The sequence below is a fragment of the Protobothrops mucrosquamatus genome, unplaced genomic scaffold, assembly GCF_001527695.2.
Source record: "Protobothrops mucrosquamatus isolate PMUCROS unplaced genomic scaffold, P.Mucros_1.0 scaffold249, whole genome shotgun sequence".
Lineage (NCBI taxonomy): Eukaryota > Metazoa > Chordata > Lepidosauria > Squamata > Viperidae > Protobothrops > Protobothrops mucrosquamatus.
This window is the reverse complement of record NW_015386597.1, coordinates 232,105-259,914: the sequence shown is the minus strand read 5'-3', so window position 1 is coordinate 259,914 and position 27,810 is coordinate 232,105. Positions and strand designations below refer to the sequence as shown.

Below are 27,810 nucleotides of genomic sequence, written 5' to 3'. Positions count from 1 at the left end.
ACGCTGAAAGAATATTTGCTTTTAATTTTAGAATTTAATTTTAGATATTTAATCATTGTGGCCTTTAGTTTCTTGGTTTTGGCACATATGGCTGTATCTCAAACACCAGATGGGTATAATATTTCCTGCAGAGGAATCTGCATTGACAGTTCTTAATACCTTGTAGGTTTATACTGGCACAGTATGTCCTTGTGCCCCAAAAGTGTTTTAAATGTGTGTTCTTTTTAGGTATATGAAGAAGTGATACAGTAGACTTAATGTATTTTTTCAATTGCAAGTGCTGGTACTGTAATATTTATTCAGTATTGCTTGTCAGTGATACATTTCCATGGGTTGGCTACATATTGATAATGACAAGCTTATGGGATATCTGTGCATTGCAATCTAGGAGAGATGTGTGATGCTTCAGATCCAATTCTAAATAGATACTTCACAGGATATAGCCATCTGTGTCCAGCAAAAGATGTAGCTGCTTTAAGAAGTTGTAAATAAATACAATGTATGTGCCTCTGGATATTCAAAATAGTTTTTTCAAATCAGAACTGAACTCTGTATAGTTCTAGAATCTAGTAACTTAGCTTTCCACCTTATTTATCAATATTTCACATGGTTGTATCTTGAATTACTAAAGGAATGTTTTTATTAATCCTGATAACACTATACAGATTTTTTAAAAAAAATAACAGAAAGTTTGCTCCTGCTTTACAGTATTGATTTTTGCTTTGTGTATTTAAGTACATAGTGGGGTGATAGATTTTGAATGGAGCCAAAAAAAGGGGATGAGTTTTACTATTGCATTTCAATTTTTCTCATCACTTTTGACAGATTTCCATAAAGCAGTTAGCATGGGGCTAATGTCCCCAGCCCTCTACTAGCATATAGCAGCAGGCAATTATCTTCCCACATTCTTCTTAAATAGCAAAGGATTTTTGCATTGCACTGAGCTTTGTTGTAATCAGAAGCATGAGCCTGTTCCAAAGCTCCGTATAACGAGATTTACCCCAGACCATTCCACTCATAGAATCATTAGAAAAGTTTTGTCATGTTGACTGAGAAAACAAGCAGTGGGATGTGTGAACTGAACCATGCTGATATCGCCAGCTCTGAAACTTTGAAGTAATGATGTAAGATATTCCTAAAGTCTTCTTTAGGAAGGGCCTGTTGTGGTCCCTTCACTATTGGAAATTAACGTCTAATACATAAGCCCCATTACCCTACGGATTGCAATGTGAAATTATTAATTGTTCATTAGTTTAAACAATATGTAGAACTAACCAGTATGCAGGGAGTTACTTATTTAATTTTTTTATATGGCTTTTGCTAACGTGTCAGTATTAATAGAAAAAAATAATTTCAGTAGCAGCAGATTTGTAAAGGAGATGTGAAAAACCTCTTGTTATTAATTATCTAGAACGTATCTGATATTAGTTCTAGCACTGTAGCAAATCCAATGCTTAAGCAGAATTTAATTCTTATTTATTATTTATATCCCACCTTTATTTTGTACAAGTCAAGGTAGCATGAGGTACTCAGTATTCTCTCCTCCTATTTCCCTCACAACGACAACCTTATGTGGTGGCCTGGGTAAAAGTGACTGTTCAAAAGTTAAACCAGTTGACGTTTGTGCCTAAGGGGAGATTAGAACTCATAGTTTTCCAGCTTCTAGCTCAGCACTACATTAAACTGATTCTCAGTTTTTAAATGAATTTAAATTTCTTAAAAGAAACAAATATAAAAAACATTTGATATAAGCAACGTGCACATAGGAAAATCATGCCATCCTAGTCGGCTTTACCCCATAGACTGCACATTTCTTCTGTATATAGTTACAAAATTTGCAGAAATGTTTGAACAGTGAAATAAAATTGGATCTTTTCTTGTACTTTTCAGAATAGTAATTTCTAATACTATTTCCCAGTTGCTTTGTTTTTTGTTTTTGCTTTGAAAAATCAATTTTGTATAATTTAGTTTGCTTATAGATATATGTTTGATATGTAATATACAACAGTATAGTTTATTCAGGCAATACTCATACATTTTTGGATTGAATTTACCGTACTTTAAAATAGTCTCAATATCTGTAACAGACAGATCTATAAACTAATAATTCCTAAATAATGCAAGAGAAAAGTTAACAAAAAGAGTTAACAAAAAGAGTAAGCCATCAACACTGAAGTCCTGTATATTAAAGCTATTTTTGCCCTTCACTGTATTTTGTTATTTACTGCATTGCTTTTCAAAAAAAGAGAATTAACAAGAATCAGAGAACACGTTTACCATGTGAAATGTTGTAAATCTAAAAGACTATCAGTATACACAATTCTTTCTTCTGCTCCTTTTGCTTTAATCGTTTCCATGGACTTCTGAAAAGGGAAGACTTTGTCTGCATATTTTTAACTTTTCAAAGCAGCGTTTTCAAATGGTGTTCCATGGAACTATGGGGGTCCCATTAGAGTTTGACAAGATTCTGTGAGATTAAGGGGGGGAAAAGGTTACTTAAATGCAGCCAACTGTTGGTCGCTAGATCAGGGGTTATGAGAGATTTTATTTTTAAATTACAGCTTCTTCAGCCTGAAAAAAATTTGAAAACTCCTCGATTAGGGGTCAGAGATTTTTTTGGTATGAATGTTTGTAAACACAGATTAATTTCTTTCGTATCTTGTCATTTTATAAATAATTTAAAGCATAGTAGGAAATATTTGTGATCCAGTTTTTTTAAATGAATGTTTCAATTAAAATGTTTGGAAAAAACTTTCTAGTTTCTTCCCTTCATATCTTTATATCTGATGCCATATAAAAGAGAAATAAGACTTGCAGAAAATTTCCCCCTCATTCACCTCTGATCATACTTGATAAAAAAAAAAAAGACTGCCGGGTTGCTTGGCCACTGTAATCTTGGTGTGTCAGGTAAAGGTTTAAAAAAAACTATCAACTTCATATTTCCTAGTTAGAATGTGATTTTTGTCATAAGAACACTTTCTGATAATTTATTCTTGAGCTATTATTGGGTTTACCTTTTTATTTGGGAGGTAAACTGTTCGAATTGTTTTAAATCCTCTGAGTTTGCATAAAAGAAACATGTTTTCTAAGTGTGTATGTGTACACGGTAATGTCTATTTATCAATCAGCCTTTGTTTCCAGTTTTAAAAATAACAATTTACTGGAAGAGACTTCTTTTCCCAAACCTGAACTTTCTTTCTCATTCTTGCAAAATTGATCCAGAGGCTTGAGGAAACTTGTGTAACATTTTGACAGGAGAGTAGAGACACAGCTAATGGGAAGGAATATCATATAGTACTCCAGATGTGCACTAGCTGTTTGGATTCTTTGAAGGCTTATAGTGTACTGAGTTCAAATCACAGTAAATTATCTGTTTGTCTAAAAGCCTATTGCAAACAGTGAAAAAAAATAGATATTGTCACAAAATAAACATTGGAATTAAGTAAATAGACAACTAATGGAAAAAAATATCCTTGCAAATTGACTGAGTAAATATTGATGAAAGCTGTGGATAATTAGTATTTTTGCTTTATTTCTTTAGCTTGACAAAGATGATATGGTATATATGGAGGCATACGACAAGCTCTTGGAATCATGGCTTACCTTGGTACAAGATGATAAACATTTCCACAAAGGCTTCTTCACTCAGCATGCTGTTCAGGTTTTTAATTCTTACATCCAATGCCACTTAGCTGCTCCTGATGGTACAAGGAATTTGGTAAGTTCTAGAGGCAATTATGAAACTCTTGAGATGTGGAATAATTGAAAAGTTGATTTATTTAAACATAAATATGAATAAGGTATTGACCAAAATTGAACAATCATGCTAAACCAGTGCGTGTGTGTGTGTGTGTGAGAGAGAGAGAGAGAGAGAGAGAATGAGAGAGAGAGAGAGAGAGAGAGAGAGAAGTGTAGTTCTCTCTGCCCTGATTTTCCTGTCTGTTCAGTAGAAGTAAATGTATTTAACCTTACAGTTCTACATAATAGGTTTCAAATACAGTCATTTCTATTTAAAAGATCTTTAAAAAAATGCCAAAGACGGGGGGTGACGAGTCTAACCACAATGAGATAATTAAAACGTTTTGTTAAAATTATGTGGAAATCCAAACCATCCTCCTTCCATACTGACTCCTCCAGTTTTCTTGATTTGTTACCTATAATTCTGAAAAGCCAGAATTTGGCTGTAATGGTATAATGATCACTATTTATGTATCATCTTCGGATTGTTGAAATTGGATTTAATGATAATTCAAGCATTCATCTTGGGCGTGAAGAACACTTATTGATGATTGAGAACTCAGTGACTAGGTTGATGGTGGCCAAAGTGCCAGCCAATATATTTCATATATATTGTGTTTGTGACTAGATAATCCCAGCATAATTTATTTGTACAGATAATTCATTAATTTCACTGAGATAAGTTCAACCCCATGCCCTATACTTAGAAGCTGACAACACAAAAACTTCTGGCTTGTTCAATATCAAAGCAGGAGCTAGTTTTTTCCAAACAAGAAGCACTTTCCATAGACAGCTGTGGCATTGAATCTATTAAGAACATTATTGGGTGGTGGAATCAAGGGAAGAGGATTGAAAGAGCCTCTTAGAAGATGAAAGGATGGCTTGGTTCTAGGTTCCAGGATCCTGGCTAAGAAATCTGCAATGATTTTAGATGGGATTTCAAGTTTTGTTTTTGTTTTTTTGCTGTGGGGGAAAAACCTGATTTACCCCAGTTGAAAAATATGGTGATTGTGAGTTGATCATTAAAAATAATTACGCACTCTTGATTATCTGTTTTGCAGTAATCAGCTTTATTATTAAAACCTAATGCATTCAACAAAGCACAATGCTGCAGAGTGCTTTTGCAGGAGTCTTGGTTAATGTTAAAGGATTCTTGTTAATGACCATATTTGGGAGGCTAGGAGTATATGGTAGTGCCAGGACTGCCATGGGGGAGGGCTTGCCTATTTAAGATACAGCTGTCACAATAAGTACAACTGCCACAAATCAGTGGGTTCTGGAGGATGACATAGGATAGGTCTGAGGACCTGTTAATTGGGGACCTTAGTGCTACTATTGATGATAATGATAACTGGTGCAGGAAACACACTATAGCAGTGGTGGCGAACCTATGGCACAGATGCCAGGGGCGGCACTCAGAGCCCTCTCTGTGGGCACGCGCACCGTCGCCCCAGTCCTAGGCCTTCAGCTGGGTTTTATAAAACCTTTTCGCTTTAGGTCTCCGCTACTGTGTACAAAAAGAAAAGGTTCAATCAATCAGTCAATTTCAACTTCTCGCGGAAAAAAAAAAGATCTTGCAAAGTTGGAATTGATTGATTGAACTTTTTAGTCCCACCCAGTCTGCCGTTACCACCGCAGTCACGCCCACCCAATGGGCCACACCCACCCGGCACCCGAATGCATAAGTGGGTTTTGGGTTGCAGTTTGGGCACTCAGTCTCTAAAAGGTTCGCCATCACTGCACTATAGTCTTTAAATGCTCTAAAGCAGGGGTGTCAAACTGCCAGCCCGTGGGCTGGATGCATCATGGCGAAACCGTGCCTACCCCATTGTCGGCAGTGGGAAAAAAAGTCATGCTATGTCGCGACGCGTCACATGACATTGCGAGTTTGACACCCCTGCTCTAAAGAAAAGGCAATGTCTTCATTTTAATTGCTTCATTGAAATACTGATCAGGAGTTGTTTCCCCAAGGTTGCAGGAAAAGTATATTGTTGTTTTTAATTTTTTTATGTTCTCAGATTTATCATGAAATAGAAATAGGAATCGTGTTTTTGAGCACTGGAATGATAAAATCACGAGCACTTATGTCCTCCGTAGTTTCTGTGACTGGCTCAGTTTCTGAAAATGCTTAAGCCCCTAAAGAAGCTGTACTTCCAAGCTGTACTTTTTGAAGAATTGTAAATGAATTATACAGTAGCAGCCTTCCCCTGTCATGTGCAGTTTCCCCTTTAACAGTTCAGAATGGCACAACTGGCTTCAGCCAACTCGCTGCAGGACAACTTGCCAATTTGCCGTGCGACAACTTGCCATGGGACAATTTAACAATTCAATTTCATTATTTAAAATAATTTTAAAAATTATTTCGATTTTGGTCATTCACATTTCATTTTATCCCTCCTTTTGCATCCTTTCTTTAATAATTCTATTCCACCATTTCTTCGATATTACTGTAACTCATGTCCCGCAGCGATTCGTCCCAGGGTGAGTTGGACATGGCAAGTTGTGCTGTGGTGAGTTGGGCGCGGCGAATTGTAGACCCTCAGCAGTTGGTCTGAAAATCTACCTTGGGCATTCTATGGAACTCAGCATGGTTAACTTCTCACTTGGGTTTGGAAGGCAGCAGTAAGCAGAATTTGTAAGTGTGGTAACAAATTAACAGTGGTGAGCAAAGAAGGAAATGATTTGTTACAAAGGAGGTTAAAAATTGACTTCTTGGATGTTGTGCATTTAAAAAAAAAACAACTCTAGTTCCACCCCAAGTATAGATATTCCTCAAGGTATGACCTTAATGGAGCCTGCCCACTAGGATTGTAAATCAAAACTGTCGTAAAATGAACTGGACTCATTTTTACAACATTTTTGTGGCACTCTTTAACCAAATGAACAGGTTGTTAAACAAAGATCAGAGTTGATGTTTGCTTTTGTTTGTCACCTGCCACCAGCTGTTCTGGCAAGGCAAAGCGGCCCCTCTGCCTCTGAACCGCAGTACCTCCAAGCAAGTGCTGCTTGGAGGGGGGGCTGAATTTGCAGGGCTCCAAGTGGAGCCTCCAGAAGGAACCGCTGTCCCCTGCCCATCAGCTATTCTACAAGCAATCTATAGTAGTACACACTAATGCTTAGAGCAAAAGCAAACAAACACAGTAGAGTTCAAAGGAGCTTTGTGCTAGCAGTCTCAAATTACGTGCAAACAAACATTTGGTAGAGTAGAATGCAAAGGAAGTTTACTAAGGGAGTTCTGTGTAGAGGCCGGCTAATATTTGTGCTAGCAATTCCAAAGCAAAATGCAAACAAACACAGTAATGAAAAAAAAGGTTATCTTTGTAAAGTAGTTACAAACAAGATCATACCATAATGAAAAAGAAAATTGTAAAGTACTTACAAAGGAAACCACAGTACTGCAGTCCTCAAGGCAACAGCAATGAAAGAAGCAACGGGGCCAGCAATGAAAGATTCACTCTTCTAGTCCTCCATCTGGCAGCAATGAGGAGGGAAAAAAAACCCTGAGCTCCTGATGCAAAGACTCTGGATCTTGATTAGTCATGTGACCAGGAGAAAAAAATGTGCCATTTATATGGGCCTCAGACATCACCTGTTGTAATTGTGGGTGACCAGGGCAAACATAGGACTAAAAGTGGCCACTACTTTGGGAGTAACTGAATCCAAGTCACACGACTCCAGTGGCTTCTTTTTGGTTGCAATTTTGAACCCCTGTCTTAAGTCCACTTTTGGGTGCATTCATAACTTCAAACAGTCATTAAATGGCCATTCATACTTCGAAGACTACCTGTAATTAAGAAATGTATGGATGATTTTCTAAGGGTTCAGAAAAAGAGAACAATTCTCAAAACAGCATAGCTTATGATCTTAGTACTTGTATTCACTGTACGTCTTTGATCTCTTTCTGCAGGTGCTCTCTTTATTGCATGCTCTTCAGAATTGTTATTTATAGTTTATTAAGTTGATCTTTTGTGAAAGAGCATTAAAAATATTTTGAGGCATTTAATAAATAGTTTCACAAAACTCATTCTAGATCCAATGTGTACAATTTTATCTGTTTGTTCAGCAGAATTTAGTGACCGGGTTTAGAAATTATGCTAACCCATGGCTTGCTGAACAAGCCATTGTATCCTTATTTACACTTTTTCCATCAGCCTTAAAATGCATAGAGAATTATGTCCCCTTGCCTAATCACCAACGATGGGCCATACCTTTCCTCAAGATTAATGGATAGGTCGAAAATTGAAGAATCTGAAGAGGCTGGAATGTGTCTCTCCCTGTCCTGTTTGAGTTTGAAACAGTAGTTGTGTTTGGGAGCACAGAGATATCACTGTGAGACCAAAAGTTACAATGGCGTGAAACTTGATATTATGAATATTTAAGTCTGTTAAATATCTATGTCCCTCCATCCAAATTAAATTCATGTTCTTGATCTGGCATTGATAAGCTCACTATCATTGGCTTACTACTGGTTATATGTGCAAGCCCAACTTCCACACAATAGCACCATCTATGAAATTGACATCCCAGAATCCAAAAGCTGATGGGTTTCTGAGTCTGTGGAGGTGCAAAGCCTAAGGACAGTATAAAATGCATTTGCCTGGTGTCGGATATGGGAGCTCTTCTTAATTGTAACAGATGGGGAGGGGGGGGTTAATCCAGCTAAGCTCTTGAGAGGGGCTTCTGCAAAATTTCCCAAAGTCAAGGTTTGCAGGTATTTACTTGCGAGGTGTCCTAAAACTATACAGGTGTGATACTTGACAGCCAATTCAGAGCATGGAAGCTTAGGGAGGTTAAAAACAATCTAAGGTCTCCTTTTGTTTCTCTATTACAAATGTAGTTCTCTTCATTGTCCCTTTTTTTCCTTGGGCTTCACACCTAGGAATCCAAGGAGGCGATTTTGGGGAAGGGAAGGTTGAAGAAAGGGTTATTTCCTCTATGTCTCAATGTTGAACTAATTCTTCCAAGATCTAAGGTGTGCTTTGTCATACTAATTGATCTTCAGTTAATAGGAGAGACCTTCTCAAAGCTGGTTGATTGGGGCAAAATTATTCTACCACATGGTCCTAGCACATACAGCTGAAAATCTGCTGTGTAGTCACGTATTTGGCATCTACCAGGTCATAATTTATTAATCTCCCAATTGGTGATCACTCTCTAGGTCAGGGGTGTCAAACTACCGGCCCATGGGCCAGTTGCATCATACGGAGGCCGCACCCACCCCAGCTTCGGCAATGCAAAAAAAGTCACGATATGTCGCGAATGTCACGTGACGCAGCGAGTTTGACACCCGTGCTCTAGGTGGACTCATCAAAAGCAGCTGTGAATATCTACATACAATTTTAATAGATATCTCATATAGTATGTTGATTTCAATGAGTGGTACTGCTGATCTGCCCACTCTTTCTTTCAAATGCCATTTTGGTCTGGTCTGTAGGGAATTCTGCCCAGTTGAACTGAATAGGGAAAGTAAGGAATTGGTCCTGGCTCCCCCTTCACCCACAACTTCATTGGCAAACCTGCATAGGAACATAATATAAGTATCTGCATAGCAGCCTGTGGGGCTGCTCCTTGTAAATCCTTGCCAAAATACTGTAATAACTGCACTTTCCAAACTGTAGCTCTTCCTCCTGAATTTTCTATAATGGAGCACCTCTGCCATTTGATCAGCCAATGAGGTACCTTGAGGACAGAAGTCATGTCTAGATTCTGAACACAGGGCCCAATCCTCTTTAATGGGAGAGAATAAGGGAGCTTACAAGTTTAATGTCAAACGTGTGAAGCTGACAAACGTAGAAAGCAAAACCCACTTGGATTTCTGGAAAGACCTATACAGAATTCTAAAAGCTTACCAAACTGATTTTCCTGCATGACCTATATGTAGTATAATTAGGTTCTTTTGAATTTTGTTTCTCATGTTTCTCCCTTCCCTGGATTCAAGAATACTTTCTATAATGATCCTGTTTCCTCCCTTAACTCTTTTGCTCTGTGCTCCGTGTTCTCATGGTTTGTTAGTTATTAGTTCCACCACAGAGATGATGCAACCTCTTTGTTCTAAATGCTGTAAAATGTTTGGAGAATTGATGCTTGTAATAACATTGGAAGGAAGGAAGTGACTCCCATTTTTTTAAGAATTGGATTAAGCTGATCTCAGTCAACAATTTCCCCCTGCTCCCCCTATATATACACCTATATATAGTTGAGCAGAATTTCAGCTTGATTTTTACAGACAAAAATGAGCATGAACTAGGACCTTCAGCTATAATAACTACCAGTAGGAAGGAAGCTTCACATCGCAGGATTGTCATCATACATTTTTATGTAACTTCAGAATTTTCTTCCACAAAGTATAATGAGGGCCAACTTAGACTGCTTTAAAACCAAGATAGACTGTTTCATGGAGAAGAAAGCCTGTACTTTTAATCATTATGGCTATTTATTATCTCTCATCTCTTAAACAATATGTATGCTAATTATTAAGAAACATGATCAGAAGAATCTATTTTAGGGTTTTCCACAGATAGCTGGTTTGCCCCTGTGGGATTGGAATGCTGAATTGGGTGTGCTTTTGGTCCTATCCAATAAAGCAGTCCTGTATTTTTGATTAGAATAGAATAGAATAGAATAGAATAGAATAGAATAGAATAGAATAGAATAGAATAGAATAGAATAGAATAGAATAGAATAGAATAGAATAGAATAGAGCTGGAAGGGACCTTGGAGAACCTATACTATCTCAGACAGGTGATGGTCTAGTCTCTTCTTAAGAATCTCTAGTGATGGAGTGCCCACGATTTCTGGGGGTAAGCTGTTCCACTGGTTGATTGTCCGCACTGTCAGGAAATTTCTCCTTAATTCCAAGTTGCTTCTCTCCTTGCTCAGTTTTCAACCATTGTTTCTCATCCTTCCCTCTGGTGCTCGGGTGAACAACCTGACCCCCTCTGCCATGTGGCAGCCCCTCAGATACTGGAACACTGCTATCATGTCACCCCTATTTCTTCTTTTCTTTAGACTAGCGAAACCCAAGTCCTGCAGCCGTTCTTCGTATGTTTTAGCCTCCAGGCCTTTGATCATCTTAGTTGCTGTTCTCTGAATTTTTTTCCAAACTCTCAACATCTTTTTTGTGATATGGTGACCAAAACTGACTGCAGTATTCCAGGTGTGGTCTTACTACGGCTTTGTAAAGCGGTACTAACACTTCGCGTGATCTTGATTCTATGCCTCTGTTTATACAACCCAGGATTGTATTAGCTTTTTTGTTTGCTGCTGCACACTGCTGGCTCATAGTCAAGTGATCGTCCACTAGAACTCCAAGGTCCCTCTCACAGTTACTGTGCAAAAAGAGAAAGAAGAGACATGCAGTAGCTGCAAATCTACAGTATATATTTTTCTACATTTGTGCTTTTTCACCTTGAATAACACCAGGACATATTACCTTAAATTTGCTTATGATGGGTCAGTTTTTAATCTATTTTATTTAAAATATTAACAAATTCTAGAAAATCAGTTTTTAGAATGTGACAGGCTTGCATTCTCTTTCCAATTCAGACTGCCAATGGTGTAGCTTCCAGGGAGGAGGAAGAGATAAGTGAGTTGCAGGAGGATGACAGAGAACAATTTTCTGATCAGCTGGCCAGCATAGGCATGTTAGGAAGAATTGCTGCCGAACACTGTATACCTCTTCTTATCAGGTATAGCTCAAGTCATTTATATCGTACGACATCGCCTTTGCTATTTTCATTCATTGCATCTTCATTGTGGGGAAAAAAAACCCAATAAACGTATTTAATGTTTCCCGTCAGTTTGTTAGAAGACAGAGTGACAAGGCTTCATGGCCAGTTACAAAGGCATCAGCAATTAATAAGTTCAGCTGGATCGAGCTCCATTGACAGTAAAGTGCTTGATGACTTGTATGAGGATATTCATTGGCTTATTCTAGTCACAGGTGAGTAGAAGGCTTCTGTGCATGCAGGGCAATTGAGATGATTCCATTAAAAATGGAGGTTCCTTTGTCAAATCTATTACAAACTAGCTCTTCTATCAATTGTGTATGTGTAGTTTACACACATAGATGCACCCTTATTTTCACAACACTCAAGTCAGGAAAAAATGGCCTTGTATGAGTGTGGTGGTTTTCTTCATGCCTCCCCCCTCAACACATTGTTTTGATCTTTAAATTTGTGTAATTTCTCTCAGACCTTCCTCTGCATTTTTAGCTATTATATATTCCCTCTGGAAGGAGTTAATTGGTTAGAACTGCCAGTCTTACAGGATTTTTTTTTTTGAAGAGGTTCTGTCTAGCCTAGGCTGCAAATACAAAAAACTTTTAAAAAGTATTAGTGACATGATGGCCAACATAGGAGATGTATTATTTTAAAATTATATTTGTTATGGAATTTAAGGTGGATTTAATTTTATTTGCTACTTTCTCCCTAGTAATTGTAGCTGCTTATAGACTTTATTCTGACATGTAGAAATCCAATACAAAGCCAAATTGAACTATGTAACATAAATGCAAGTTTTATTTTAAGCATATCATAGAATTTAGCCAAATATTGATGCCAATTCTCTCAGCATCTTTTTGATGGCCCTTAAAGCAGTATTTAATTTAGGCTAGGTAACCTGAGGTCACTACTTTCTTTTTTTGTTTGTTTGCTTTTAATTTTAAGGCTACCTCTTAGCTAATGATACTCAGGGAGAGACTCCGCTAATACCTCCAGAAATAATGGAGTATTCCATTAAGCATTCAACTGAGGTTGACATCAATACAACGCTTCAAATTCTTGGATCTCCAGGAGAAAAGGCCTCTTCCATTCCAGGGTACAACAGAACCGATTCTGTTATTAGGTAATTAATTTAGTATTTTAATGCCAAATATTGAACCGTAAATCAGAACCAGATAGGGCTATCATTGTAAATTATTAATCCATGATAACAATGTGAATATCAGAACTGGTGAAAGAAAGTTAAATAGGCTTTTTGTAGAATTAAGGTGTAGTGACTGAGGAAAAAACCCTTAATAGTTAAGGTTTTTTGCTTTAAGCAAACTTTACGATGCACTATGGTATAAGTAAAATTTGGGGCGGGGGGGGGGTTGGTGCAAGAATAACACAAACACCACTTATGGAGGGCTGTGTGTCAGACAAAGGAAGTACATTGCTTATTAAATGAAAATGAAATGAGTTGTTGTGAACATGTTTACAGGCATGTGACATGGGTGCATCTTTAAATCAAAATAAATATCTTAGAGCAAGGCAGAATTAGCTATTCAAAATATATTTGCCAGAACATATTCAATTTTGTAAGCCAGTATGAAGTCACAGAATACTTTCTAAGTCAATAAAGTTAAAATTCTCAAGTAATTTGTCTTTGAGTAAAAATTCAGAGCACTTTGAGGAGAGTATTTTAAAGGGTTTTACTCTGTTAAAAGAGGAATACCTGTTTCTAATACCTCACAATAAGGAAGCATAGTATATTGAATTAAATTTTTAGTATCCATTTGTTTTTTAAAAAAATGTTTTATAAGACAAAAAAATGTCTTTATTAATATGGGTATGGTCTCTATTATTTGCTATAATACAACTGCTACATTGAGTCCATACATGGTCTGTAATATTGTAAATATTGGCAGGAATAAGTATTTTCTGCAGATCTGAAGATCAAGCTGCTAAAATTAAGGAGAGATGGACATAGAGTTCTTAAATTTTAAGGAAATGGCAATAAATACTTTGACTGTTTAGAAGATAAATTTGAGCCAGTATACCACAGACTCTCTGCATTTCCAGAATACTTATAAGCCACTTTTCATAGCAGGATAGCTAGTTTTTCAGTAGTTCTTTCATGCATACATGTATTGACTAAATAGAAGTTATATGGTGGTTGCTGCAGACATATATTTTAGTGAATACTAAGAAATGAATTTCTAAGGTATCAAACTACCAGCCCAGCACTGCCTTCTATTTGGTTAGAGTTCCCCAGGTTTATGAGTTAAAAATCTATCCCAACTGGGCTGCCTCAGAGTATGTAAATAGGAAGTAATCTTGCACTTTGGGGTTCCTTTTCTTCAAGATAACTGTCCTCTGAAGAGACTGTTTTCTTTGGGCTAACATGCTCCTTCAGGGATTAAATAACTGAAAATCAGTGCTGTGTCTTGGAAAACTCTTCAGCAATATTAAACTAGTCTTGGGCTGAAGAGTTATAATATTAACTGGTATAAAGTCTCAATAAAAATTTCAAATACTCTATAAGCAGGCTTGTTGTATTAATCTTGGAGAAATAGTTCTTCCTGCAACACTAACCTGAGATTTCTAAATTAACAATTGAGGATTTTCATATTAGCCTCGAAGGTAAAGAATGGGCAGTATATAATAATAATAAATAATAATAAAGTTGGAATTCAGTGGTTAAAAAAGTGAATACTTGGAAAACTTAGTATTCCAAACAGAAAACAATGTTATCTGTTTGAAGAAATGGTGAAGCTGACAAAACCTAAAAAAACTAAGGGTTTTGTGTGTTTAAGCATAAATCAACATCAGTGAGTGCTAGGGGAAAGTCACAGTATCTTTAATTTTCTTCAGGTTATTGTCTTCTGTTCTAAGAGTTTCGGAAGTGGAGTCTCGAGCAATAAGAGCAGATCTTACGCACCTTCTGAGCCCGCAAATGGGAAAAGATATTGTGTGGTTCCTCAAACGCTGGGCAAAAACCTATCTCCTCGTAGATGAAAAACTATATGACCAGGTAAAACAATTTTAAACTTGTGGACATTTTTACATTTAATTTCAAATTTCTTAAAGCATGAATAAGGTCTCCTGCTTAAACAGGGGGATGGACTAGAAGACCTCCAAGGTCACTTCCAGCTCTATTCTATTCTAAATTCTAAATTCCGAGATTTTGCAACGAACAGCATGAGCTTATTCATTGCAGTACTTAAATAAGTATGATCTGATCTAAAAGTACAATGAAAGGAGAAGAAAATGAAACAAAAAAAAGTCTTGTTATACAGTACAGTGGGACAATTATTCTTTGGTATGCTTTTGTGATATTCCTTATAAATAATAAACTAGAAGGCTTTTAGGGAATTTATATATGGGGAAAATATTCAAAATAGCACACCATTTTTATGATTTCTCATCCGCTTCTGCTGCATGTGTGGACCAGCTATATTCCTCTAAAATTACTAGGTGCATGTATGCAGAAACACCATAATGTAGCTGACCCCAACCTTTTGGGTGCCAGGGACCAGTTCCATGTAGGGCAGTTTTTCTGTGGACCGGGGGGGGCATGATTTTATTCGCTGCCTGGATCCTGCACTTGCAATGGGGCTTCTCTCACTTGGGTAGCCCGGTTCCTGGCGGGCTGCCAACTGGTGCTGGTCTGTGGCCTGGGGATTGGGGACCCGTGCCATAATGGATCTAGCTATTAAATCTGTATGTGCCTTCACTTATTTTATTCCTAATGCATTTTTGAACAAAACAGACATGTATTTTTAACTTACAATTCACAGATCAAATATAAGGTATAAACAAAAGAAAGCTTAGACATCAGACCATGTTCTTATCAATATACTGTACTACATTCTATGGCATTCATAAATGTTAACTTTTTTTTTAGATAAGCTTGCCATTCAACACCGCATTTGGTGCTGACACTGAGGGTGCCCAATGGATTGTGGGCTACCTTTTAGAAAAAGTAATCAGCAATCTTGCAGTGTGGAGTTCTGAGCAAGATCTTGCCAATGACACTGTGCAGCTACTAGTAACTTTGGTAGAAAGGAGAGAGAGGTAAGCCTAAAAGCTATACTCCTAGATGAAAAAATAAATGCCTTTCTAAGAATCCCAACTGAGAATATATATATATATTGTAGCTGTGAGGAAGCATTAATAGCACTGAAACAACTACCTAGTTCCATCTATCTGAAAGGCAGATAGATGAAATATTTTTATATTTATTTTTCATGGGTTGAGTGGGATTAAGTAGAAAGTACATATGTTAAATTTAATAGAGTTTAAAATTCCAAATTTGTATCTTTTGAGGACAGATCACATAACCAGCGTGCATCTGGGATACATTCACAATATAGATTGCCTGCCCATCAAAAGTATGTTGTAAAGATACATGTTTGAACTACTTCAAAAGAGTTTTAGGCATACATTGAGGTAAATAGAGATTAAAATGGTTGGAAGTGTTTTTACTAGCCAATAAGTTGATATTGCTTGAACGAACTGTATTGCAGGTAGTCCTTGACTTACAAAAGCAATTGGGGCTGGATTTCCAATCATAAGTCAGTTGTAAGTTGAGATCCCACCTGACTGGACCCAGTGTTACAACATTTTTGCAGAGGTCATTAAGTGAATGCCGCACCATCATAAGAGCAACCCATTTTCCAAATGGGTGGAAACTAGAAAAAAGTCACAAATAGTCATGTGACCACATGACATTGCAACACTTGCACTTGTTCCAGGCCAGTCGTAATTTCAAAAGATCTTTAAAAAACTGGCCATAAGTTGAGGACTACCTGTTATTTAAGGGCTGGAACTCATACCTCATTTACAAAATGATTCTTTTCAGAAGCTTGATGAGTCAAGTGCTAAGCTACCATTGTTAAGATACCATACTTATTTCCAAGGCATGGAACATGATTGTAATAATTGCTTTGATCTGATCAACACTAAGAATTAAAAAGACAATTTGCTGAGCCTCAGTTTACTGTTAACTTCTTCCAGAAACCGATCGCTTCATATTATCAAATAGAAATGGCACTTCCAAAGCTCACTTATAAATGTCCCTTTTAACCTGTGCTTATACGTATATAAGTACAGAATAGCTGCTATAGCTAGTTCAGGTTTAATTTCCCAAAAGAAGAATATTGTGGGCAAGACATAAATTATTCTTGTCCTATTTCTATTCATGAACAAATCAAAGGGAAAGAGTTTTGATGATGACTCTTAATACTAGTGCCAGCACACACCACGTTATTAGAGTATTATTCATTTGTTAAGAGTCTGTTTAATTTTTTATCTGGAAGAAAGCTGCTTTTATTTCACTGTTCCAGGCTATTGCATTGTTATTTATTGTGTTTCAATGTCTTTCCGTAAGGGCAAATTTAGTAATTCAGTGTGAAAACTGGTGGAACTTAGCAAAACAGTTTGCCAGACGGAATCCCCCTCTTCACATTCTATCCAGTTCAGTGCAACGTACATTAATGAAAGCCTTAGTTCTTGGAGGTTTTGCTCATATGGATGGAGATACCAAACAACAGTACTGGACAGAAGTAAGTACAATCTCTGTTTCAAAAATTGGGATCAGCAAGTGAGAGTTTGGCATTCCATAGTCTTGATTTGTTTTTCTTGTTGACTTAAAAAAAATCCTTTAACTTATTTTATATTTAAAACAAATAGAGCATCAATTACTCACTAGCATTGTATTATTTGGGAATGTGTGCATGCCTTTGAGTCAGTTTTTGATTCTTGATGACTGCCTGAACTTGTCCTTGCAGTTTTCTTGACAAGATGTTTCAGAAGTAATTTGCCATTGCCTTCTTCCTAAGGCTGAAAGAAAGTGACTGGCCCAACGTCACCCAGCTGCCTTTGGGCCTAAGGCAGGATTCCTGGTTTCTAGCCTGATATCTTAACCGCTATATGTCTGTGGAGATTCTCAGTCATCCAGGTCATGGTTGTCCCAAAGGTGCTTTTTCAAGAGGCAACTAGATTTCTTGTTTTTCTTTGAAGACATTTCGCTCCTCATCCAAGAAGCTTCTTCAGCTCTGACTAGATGGTGGGGAATGAAAGGATTTATATTCCTTGCAGACAGCTGGTCAGTTGCATTATTTTAGAGAGTCAACAGAGGGGGAAGGATATGACATCATCTATCTCCAGTTTACACACCCATTTGCACTACTTAGGTGACCTTGAGGACACAGATAAACCTCCAAGTGGCCTCAACGACTCTCTAAAAGAATGCAAATGACCAGCTGTCTGCAAGGAATATAAATCCTTCCATTCTCCACCATCCAGTCAGAGTTGAAGAAGCTTCTTGCATAAGAAGCAAAACATCTTTAAAGAAAAACAAGAAAGCCCAGTTGCCTCTTGAAAAAGCACCTTTGGGACTTAACCGCTACAGTGAACTGGTTCTCAATATATCTAATGCTACATTATTATTTGCAATGTAGCTTATTTCACAAAGTTTTTTAGGTAATCTATAAGCAGTGTACTGTTACTTAACGTTAAAATGAATGAACACTTTTTGCATATGCAGAGGTTAAATGTATGCATACAAAATATATTGGTAGTGTATAGCTGTATACTCTCAAAATAGAATACTTTTCTATATATTTTCTTATCATTTATTACCAGAAATTAGTTACTCAGGAATAAGGAAAGAAATCTGTTGTCAACTTTATTTTTGATTCTGGACTGGGGAATTATGGGATATATTATTTTGAACTGCAGTAATACTAATTCTTATAATTTGAATGCAACAATAATTGTATTGTTGACTTAATTAATATATTTAAATACTTTATAAGTCATTCTTGATATTCATGCTTTTATTTTTATTGTTGAAAATTAAAGTTCTAATGTTGGGCATTGTGCTACCAAAGTTTCATAAAATTCCATGAAAAAATGTTCTGGATTTAGAATAACAAATATTAAATAAATGAAATGTAACCATAATAACTTATCTCTGACTTTCCTTTTTATTTTATTTTTCCCTCTTTTTCATTTTGTGCAATGTCCCTTAGTTATATTTATTGATTTTGATTTATTTATTGATTTTGCATATTATATTTATTGATTTTGCATATTTTAGAAACTTTTTTTGTACGCAGAAAAAGAAACTTATTTAAATAAAAGAGCCCATTGAATACCCATCATTTTCTCTCAAGGCTGCTCCTGTCTCCACTGGGTCATTCATCTGCATCCTTATTTCTCAACCTCTGCAACTTTAAGATGCATTGACTTCAACTTCCAGAACGATCATTCTACAGGGTCTAGCAAAGCAGTCACATGTTCTAGAGCAGACATGTCAAATACAAGGCCCGGGGGCCAGATGCGGCCCGCAAAGTGGTTTCATGTGGCCCACAAAGCCATCCTGGAAACAGTGAGGGAATGACCCCCACTGCCTTGGCCCTGGCCCAGGCCAGCCGGGAGCCAATCCACGCCTACCCAGTAGGCCGCACCCACCCTGGCCACACCCACCCAGCCCCCCTGAGGGCAACCACAATACTGATGCGGCCCTCAATGAAATTGAGTTTGACACCCCTGTTCTAGAGGACTGTGAACCATTAATACAAGGCCGTGGCTGCTGCAAGGGGAAAACTGAATGGATCGGAAAGGATGCACTTCATCCATATTCTCCATCTCTTTTGTTCCCCTGCTTTAGCTGTTTAGCAAAGGCCTCGTTTTGCCAAACATAACTCTTCTGCATAAACACATGCATGTGAACACTCACACATGTGTAGAGAAAAGAAAACAGATATACAGTAAACTAAAAAAAATAGAGCAATACTTTGAAAAAAAAATAGTTTTCACCTTTTTTTCTTCATTTTAGCTATAGACACGTTCCGTTGTCCTCCAGGATTTAAGCACGTAATATTTCTTAATCAACAATTCCCCTTTCTTCTTCAAGGAAGCTTTTCAAAAATGACTCTTCAAAATAGTATGAGGCATGTGTTTAAAAATGTAGCTGCAAAAAACAAAGGCTTATATTCTTGAGCCAGAAACAGCTAGTTGTAAAATTTTACAATGGATAATGAGCTCTTTTGGCAAACAAAATATTATACAAAACCAGATAGGGACAAGTCAACATAAAAGAATTTGAACCACACTTATCAGGTTTTGGAGGCCTAGGGCGCTCGTGATGTTTTAAAAGAGCAAAAAATGATATGACTCCTCTACCACTCCCATAGACAGCTGTTCTGTTGTGACTCAGTTTCTCCCACACATCTCTTCCACAATTGTTTAGAATAATCCCACTAGCCCGGTAGCATTTTACAATCCAATTTTACTGTGGATGTCCCAAAGATGCTTTTTCAAAGGCAACTGGACTCTTAGTTTTTTTTTTCTTTTTGTTTTCTTGAAAACCTTTCACTTCTCATGCAAGAAGCTTCTTCATTTCCGACTGAAGGAAAAAAAAGGGGGAAAAAATAAGAAAGTCCAGTTGCCTTTTGAAAAAAGCACCTTTAAGACAACCATGACCTGGATCAGGGGTAGGCAACCTTGGCTCTTTTATGACTCGTGGACTTCAACTCCCAGAATTCCTGAGTCAGCTGGCTCAGGAATTCTGGGAGTTGAAGTCCACGAGTCATAAAAGAGCCAAGGTTGCCTACCCCTGACCTGGATAGTTGAGAATTTCCATAGACATTTTGCTATGGACATTTACTACCTGTTAAAACACCTTGCTCTTTAAAATCAATTTGAAGACGCTCCCCCTCTGCCTTTTAAGTTGCCTTTTAACTTGTTTTTATTCTATTTTTTAACCCTGTTTGTAATTGTATTTTTGTTTTATAGCTTTTGTTTATTACCCGCCCAGAGTCACTTAGACTATGCAACGGGATAGCTCAGCATTTCTATTTTTATTTTTTTGCTTAAAATTTTACATTCGTACTGCTTTTTCAAAATGGGTATTCCTTTAGCATTTGGCCGGGTATGTTTTATATATACTATTCAAACAAGAAATAAATTATTTACTTATTTATTTAGCATATTTAGAAACTGCCATTGCCAACCTATTTAGAACTGAAGCAATACTTCTGTGATCAATCCTAAACTTCTAGGTTGTGTTATATATAAAAAAGTACTGTTATCCAAGTTAAGTGTATTTACATGAAAAATCTTTGGGTCAAAATATTTTTGTCTGGATCTTTAGCTTCTGCAGGAAAGCTACAGTATACTTCCTTTTATTTATTTATTTTTGCAGGTTCTTCAGCCACTGCAACAACGATTCTTAAATGTGATAAACCAAGAAAACTTCCAACAAATCTGCCAGGAAGAGGAGGTGAAACAGGAAATCACTGCCACCTTAGAAGCACTTTGTGGTATTGCTGAGGCTACCCAAATAGACAATGTAGCAATTCTCTTTAATTTTCTGATGGACTTTCTTACAAATTGCATTGGACTAATGGAAGTGTACAAGAATACACCAGAGACTGTTAACCTCATCATAGAAGTTTTTGTTGAAGTTGCACATAAACAAATATGCTATCTTGGAGAGGTAAATAAATTTAAAAAATATATTCTAAATATAAGATATATGTGCTGGAAGTGTACAAATCTGTGCAGTAATATCAATTTCTTTTCATACCCTTAAAGCCTTTCTTTGTATTTTATTTCTAATGAAAGAAATCAGTGGGCTCTGTAAATTGAAACATTTCCATATTTTGGAAGAATATTTTGAAAAGCTTGGAATTTCTAAACATTTTTAGTATTATCAGGTTGAAATAGAACTGAGAGTTGATGATTCACGACATGATGCATTTGTTTCTTTTAGAATATTTTCCTTCACCATTGTGCTGATTTATCCATTTGGAGAGGGTTTGGGCTAGATATTATTTATGTCTCATGCCTTGCTTGCATTATTTTATGACCTACCTGGGTGGTGAGGCTGTGCGCTTCCAGATAATGGAGATTATGACCATGTCTAGAAGAATACAAGTAGTTCTGAACTTATAACTATTTGTTTAGTGATCATTCAAAGATACAACAGCATTGCAAAATGTGGCTTATGACTGTTTTTCACATTTACAGCCTTTGCACCATTACCATGGTCATGTGATCAAAATCTGGATGCTTGGCAACTGGCTCCTATTTATGATGGTTGCACTGTCTCGGGATCATGTGATCATCTTTTGTGAGCTTTTGACATGCAAATTCAGTGGGAAACCAGATTCACTTTACAACCGTATTACTAACTTAACCACTGCAGTAATTCACTTTAACAACTGTGGCAAGAAAGGTCATAACCTGAGGCACATCTCACTTAACAACGGTCTCACTTAATAATAGCAATTTTCAACTCAGTTGTGGTCGTAAGTCAAGGACTATCTGTACAGGTTCACCGTTATACATCAGCAGAATACTTACTGCAACCTAGAAGGTGTATGCCCCAATGTGAACTGTTAAAGATACATTGGACACTTACTTACCTCTTCCAGCACAGGACTCCTGAAAATGGAGAAATTAATAATACCAAGAGATAGAATTTCCTACAAAATGTTATAACGATACAATGGAAATTCTACACTGCTTAAATCAGGGGTGTCAAACTGCTGGCCCGCGGGCCGGTTTCATCATATCGGAGCCGCGCCCACCCCATTGCCAGCAATGGCAAAAAAGCTCCAATACATTGCACGACGTCACGTGACATCGCGAGTTTGACATGTCTGGCTTAAATGTATGCCTGACAATGTGATTTACTATGTTGGAGAGTGTTCCCTTCGAGCAATAAGTTTAATAATGAGTAAGAATTGTTATTTTATTGTTTTAAACCTTTGCTATAGATGGAGTATATTCCGCTTAGTATCAGTTGCAACTGAAGTGGTTTCAAGGCCTGAATCATAAATACATTCTAGCAAGTGTATATCTTTCATTAAGCCTTCTTTTCTTTTTCACTTTTTTTTCAGTCTAAAGCCATGAATTTATATGAAGCTTGTCTGACCCTACTTCAAGTATACTCCAAGAATAATTTAGGTAGACAACGAATAGATGTTACAGCAGAAGAGGACCAATACCAGGATCTTCTTCTCATTATGGAGCTTCTCACAAACCTACTTTCAAAAGAATTTATAGATTTCAGTGATACAGGTAGGGGGAAATTTAGAACTGAAAATAACATGAGTGAAACTTAAAGAGCTCTTTATCTCTTGACACCAATATGTAATGAACAAATAACAGAGCTTCATTGATTAGGTACTTTCGGTCTCTTAAACTCTTAAACTGAGTTAAAACCTCAGTTCACTGATGCATCCATTCAAATGGTTTTTGATGTTTTCTTATTTGGTTCTTCAGTGGCTTTCAATTTTTCTAATCTTTTATTGCCTTCTTGATTTTTATATTGCTTGTTTTTTATGGAATGCTTAAACTAACATTGGAGAATTTAAGCAACCAGTTGAAAAATGTAGGCAGTCAAATCTCTCTTTAAAAAGTAGTATATATACAAATGTTTTTGAAACATTTGCATAATGGCATTAATAAATATTACTAATTATAGAGTATAGAATAGATACAGGTAGTTCTTGATTTATGACTTACAGATCCCCCCCAAAAGCTACTTACAACTTGGTTCCAAAATTACGGCAGCTGCAGCACTTCTGCAGTCGTTCACCCTTACAGGGATCTAACAGTGGCCCCCTACCTATCTCCCCAAGGGTGAGGGGGTGCGGGGCCCAGCGGCTTGGGAAGCAGGACTGGCAGTTTGTTGAGATTTTCGAGGAGCAGGAAGTTGAATATGGATGCCTCAAAGTGGGAAAGACCTGAGGCAGGACCTGTTCATTTGATGACCTCATCAGGAAGAGCAGGTCATGAGGTGATCATGTGGGCACTTAATGGCCATTATGACTTCCAACCTGTTGGGAAGATAGGCAGCATATACATTTAAATGAAGGAAGGAAGGAAGGAAGGACAGTTGATGGTTGAAGACTACCTATATTGGTAAATCTGTATTTGTCTGTTTATAATATATGAAATCATTCCCCAAGCAGATAATTATTTATTGTAAGCATAGTTTTTCATAGAATTTTATATTCATTTATCAGCCAAATCTTTATGGCTAATAAGATTACTGTTTGGGGTTTTTACCTTGTACATTTTGAACTATAAGAAGATATGTTTAAATAGAAGTTAAGCAAATCATTAGTGAATCATCACTTTAAAGTATATTAAAGTGGTCTGCCTCATGATAAATCTAAATTTGAAGAGTTTGAAATGAGTAAGTATATACCTTATAATTGTATGTCTAGAGGTACATTAATTTTGGCTATAATAGATTACAAAATATCTTTTTGTTAAATTTCAGACTTTTTTCCCCCTTAAAATTGATTCCCTATTTTTCTTGATGGATTTTTTAATCTTTTTATTCACCTCAAAATCCAAAGAATAGGAAAAAAGCAGATATAATTTAATATTACATTACTAACTTTAAAAAAATGTGTATGTTCCAAGAAGTGCATACAGAAAATGCAGAAGTCAAATGCTTGTAATACACCTCATTGTATTGTTTAATTTTTCTAAAGGAAAATTTAAAATTTAAGATCAACTGTGGAGGGGAAAATTAAGTTTGGAACCACCTTACTGGGATTCAAGCACTGTATTCCAATTACTTTAATTAATCATTTATGAACAGATTTCATGTTCACTAATAATGAATGAAATTCTAAGCTTGGAGTTCAGAAAATATTTACAGATAGCCGAATTTGTTCTTATATTCCTATATTTCTCCCTTCTTCCCCATATTTTTAGATGAAGTGTTTAGGGGACATGAACCCGGGCAAGCAACAAACAGATCTGTATCAGCAGCAGATGTTGTCTTATATGGAGTGAACCTAATCCTGCCTTTAATGTCTCAAGATTTGTTAAAGGTGTGTACAGTGTCAGTAGTGTTGCAGAAAGAGATGAGGAATTTTGACCATTATTTTAAAATTTTTAATCATTATAATATTGTTTCTTTAAATATGAGCATGCATTTTCTACTACTACCAGAACTCTCGTGGCTGACTGAAAATGGCCACTGGCATTAACTCAGAATTTCAGCCAAGCTCATGCCTGTCTTTAAACAGCCTTTTAAATCTTGTATTGTCTAAATGTGTGAATAGTACCATCTGTGGAATAGCTTGGTATTGGAGAATTAGTGTAACAAAGCAGTTAATATACTGGGTTGAAACCGAGGAGGCCTAGCAAACCATTATGAAATAACATGCACGTATGTATTCACCACAGTTTATCACAATAAGTGAACTAAGGTTTCAACAATGGGCCATGAATTACAAAAATATGTCAGCTTTAATTCTGTATTGACCTCAAAAACCTAGGACTATGTATGTATTGCAAATTGTGAAACATATAAAATAATCCTTGATTTTGAATGCCTGATATATGTATTCTTGAAATATAATTATTTAAGAATGCATGATATTACTTTGTATTCTTGAAATACAATTATTTATTTTAAGAAGCCTCATTAACATAAATTTATTTACTTTTTCCTTCCATAGTTTCCATCACTATGTAATCAATACTACAAACTAATTACTTTTATTTGTGAAATATTTCCTGAGAAAATTCCACAGCTTCCAGAAGATTTGTTTAAAAGCCTTATGTATTCATTAGAATTGGGGATGACATCGTATCCTTTAAGATTTTCTTTTGGAGAGCAGGAAAATGAGTTATTCAGTTGATCTCTTATTTTTCCTCTCTTTAAATTATTATATTACTGTATACGAGTTATATACTTTTAAGTATATACCTTAATGTCAACAATTTTAGTTATTGATTACTTACCTGAACATTTGCATTGTGTTTCTTTATCAAAGTTATTCTATATGAGAGAATATACATATTATTTTATTTTGGCAGAGAGTCTAATATAATCTTTCATCAAGTTCTGCATATTCTTTGCTTGAAGTAATTTATCCTTGTAATGAGAAGCTGTTATTCATTTATTGCAATTTTCCCATCCTGTCAGCAGTAAGAACCAGGATACATGTGCACCGGAATGTTTAAGCCTGTTGCTAGAGTATTCTAGCATTTAAAATATTAGGAAAAATAAAACCACTTTTACAATTTTGCAGGAATGGAATCTGTTCTCCTTATCTAGTTTCTAGGTTCAATAACATTTTAATGCAAAAATATTTAGATATTCTGTGCTTCTCACTCATTTGCTACAAGGTGGCCCTCTTCACTTGATTATGTGTTCAGCCCTAAATTCTTCGGCTTTACTTTTCTTAGTTTCATTTGATTTAAACAGAAATGCAATAAGAACAATTTCTAGGGAGAAATAATGGAGGAGGAACCAATTTCAGCCACTTAGTGGTAATCTTAGCTTGAAATAATGTATAGAAAAATGGCAGTGTTTAACTTCTGTTTACTGTTTCCCTGACATACTGTATAATTTCCAAATACCCCCCCCAAAGGAATAAATATATTTCTTGACTTTGAATAATCAGAATGAGTTCAGATGTTTGCCAGCTCTGCTTAGAAGCTCTGACACCATTAGCAGAACAATGTGCAAAAACACAGGAATCAGAGTCATCCCTTTTTTTAGCAACGAGACACTTTCTTAAGGTAAGAGACATCATTCCACATCCTATTGTCTAATATTGTGGTGGCTTGGATTCAGCACAGCGTAACACCATTGTGTAATATCGTTGGTGTTAGCAGCTTTCTCCGATGGTGGGACTGCATGTTTCACGTAGTTGCTGAGGATTCTGGGAAATCCAGCTCAGTTTATTTGCACAATGCTGAATTGGCGAATACAATATTGCAAAATGGGAAATAGAGGCTAAGGGGTATAAGCCCTAGTGATCCTTCAGAAAGCCTTGAGAATGAACCTTGTGCCATATTATTTATGGGAAACCACTTTCTCTTGCCAGGGAGCTTTTTGGATGCAAGCCAGTAATCAGGTTAACACAGTGTTTCTCAACCTTGAAAATTTTAAGGCTTGTGGACTTCAACTTCCAGAATTCCACAGCCAGCATTGCTGGCTGTAAAATTCTGGGAGTTGAAGTCCACATGCCTTTAAATTGTCAAGGTTGAGAAACACTGGGTTAACAGCACATTTGATGCCAGCTTTTGTAAAATGAACCTGCTTTTTTTAAAGTTTAACTTATTGGTAACTAAGGAGCCCAAGGAATCTATTATTAAAAAGTACCCAGTTTTTCTAACAGAAAATTATTTGCTTGTGCCCATGGGAGCAGGCTATATTGGTAAGAAAGTTCAAAATTCTTAACATAATTAAGCAGATAGATTAGGGGTCTCTACTTCAGCCATTTACCATCCATTTGTTATATGATTCTGTTCTAACTTACACATTGTTACAAACGATTATGTATATAATTTGAAAGTTAATTTTTAGTCCTCGTCTTAAAACATAGGCTTCTACAAAGTAGTTGTCACTTGCAGCTTAACACATTTTTTTCTTAAAAAGTCAGGATATAAAGTTTTGTTTTTAAATTTTAGATGGTTTTTGATATGCTGGTACTGCAAAAGCACAATACAGAGATGACAGCTGCAGCAGGAGAAGCATTTTATACATTAGTATGTTTGCATCAGGTATGGTATTTTATGATGTCATTATCTCCTGCATGTTCCATAATGTTTAGGGATAGTAGAGTGTATAATTGAATCTTACAGTCAGAAAGAGTTGGCTTGATGACTTGAGGGAAGCCACTATCTCTTAACCTTAAAGAAATATTCCTAGTATCCAAAATTGGAAATATACTTACATTGTAATTCTGTTAACAAGTCAGTCTATAGGAAGCTTGATATTAATTACACAGAGTTAATTTTTATTAATACCATTTTCTTCTGAAATATAAATGTGATTATCTTCTTTACAGGCAGAATATTCTGAATTAGTTGAAACTTTACTATCAAGTCAGCAAGATCCCATAATTTACCAGCGGTTAGCAGATGCTTTCAACAAACTTACTGCAAGCAGCACTCCGCCTACGCTGGACCGTAAGCAGAAGATGGCCTTCCTCAAAAGTTTAGAAGACTTTATGTCAAATGTTGGTGGTCTTCTCTGTGTAAAATAAATACCAGAACTGTATGCCTAACTTAGACCCTTTTTGCAAAATGCACTGAAAAATGCTGAAAGCTGACTTAAGCTTAAATGCCTGTTGCTGGGTTTTTTGCAGCCACCTAAAATTTCAGAGCCTGGAAGTTTTGAGCAGTGGAATAAGAGATGTCAACTCTAAAATCAGCTTCTGCTAATATGTGTTAGTCATCATCTGTCATACACCTTTTATGTTGTACAGAATAAACAGAAAAACTGAAATGTTTAAAAGAATTCCACAAGTGCATACAGACATGGGCACAGTAAACAAAACAAAAAACAAAAAACCAAGAATCAGTGCCTTGTCCC

At 36.4% G+C, this 27,810-nt stretch overlaps 1 protein-coding gene across 1 annotated transcript in view; it reads left to right on the top strand.

Annotated features, from left to right (window-relative positions):
- XPO4 (exportin 4) overlaps nucleotides 1-27,778 on the top strand; it is a 70,849-nt gene extending 43,071 nt beyond the window's left edge. The window contains exons 10-23 of the mRNA XM_015814403.1: nucleotides 3,542-3,718; nucleotides 11,284-11,426; nucleotides 11,538-11,680; nucleotides 12,405-12,582; nucleotides 14,313-14,472; nucleotides 15,346-15,515; nucleotides 16,831-17,005; nucleotides 20,653-20,946; nucleotides 22,355-22,535; nucleotides 24,189-24,307; nucleotides 24,941-25,071; nucleotides 25,892-26,009; nucleotides 26,904-26,996; nucleotides 27,284-27,778. Coding sequence (XP_015669889.1) covers nucleotides 3,542-3,718; nucleotides 11,284-11,426; nucleotides 11,538-11,680; nucleotides 12,405-12,582; nucleotides 14,313-14,472; nucleotides 15,346-15,515; nucleotides 16,831-17,005; nucleotides 20,653-20,946; nucleotides 22,355-22,535; nucleotides 24,189-24,307; nucleotides 24,941-25,071; nucleotides 25,892-26,009; nucleotides 26,904-26,996; nucleotides 27,284-27,481 — 2,280 coding nt within the window. The 3' untranslated portion in view covers nucleotides 27,482-27,778. The remainder of the gene's footprint in view (nucleotides 1-3,541; nucleotides 3,719-11,283; nucleotides 11,427-11,537; nucleotides 11,681-12,404; nucleotides 12,583-14,312; nucleotides 14,473-15,345; nucleotides 15,516-16,830; nucleotides 17,006-20,652; nucleotides 20,947-22,354; nucleotides 22,536-24,188; nucleotides 24,308-24,940; nucleotides 25,072-25,891; nucleotides 26,010-26,903; nucleotides 26,997-27,283) is intronic.
- The last annotated feature ends 32 nt before the right edge of the window (nucleotides 27,779-27,810 follow it).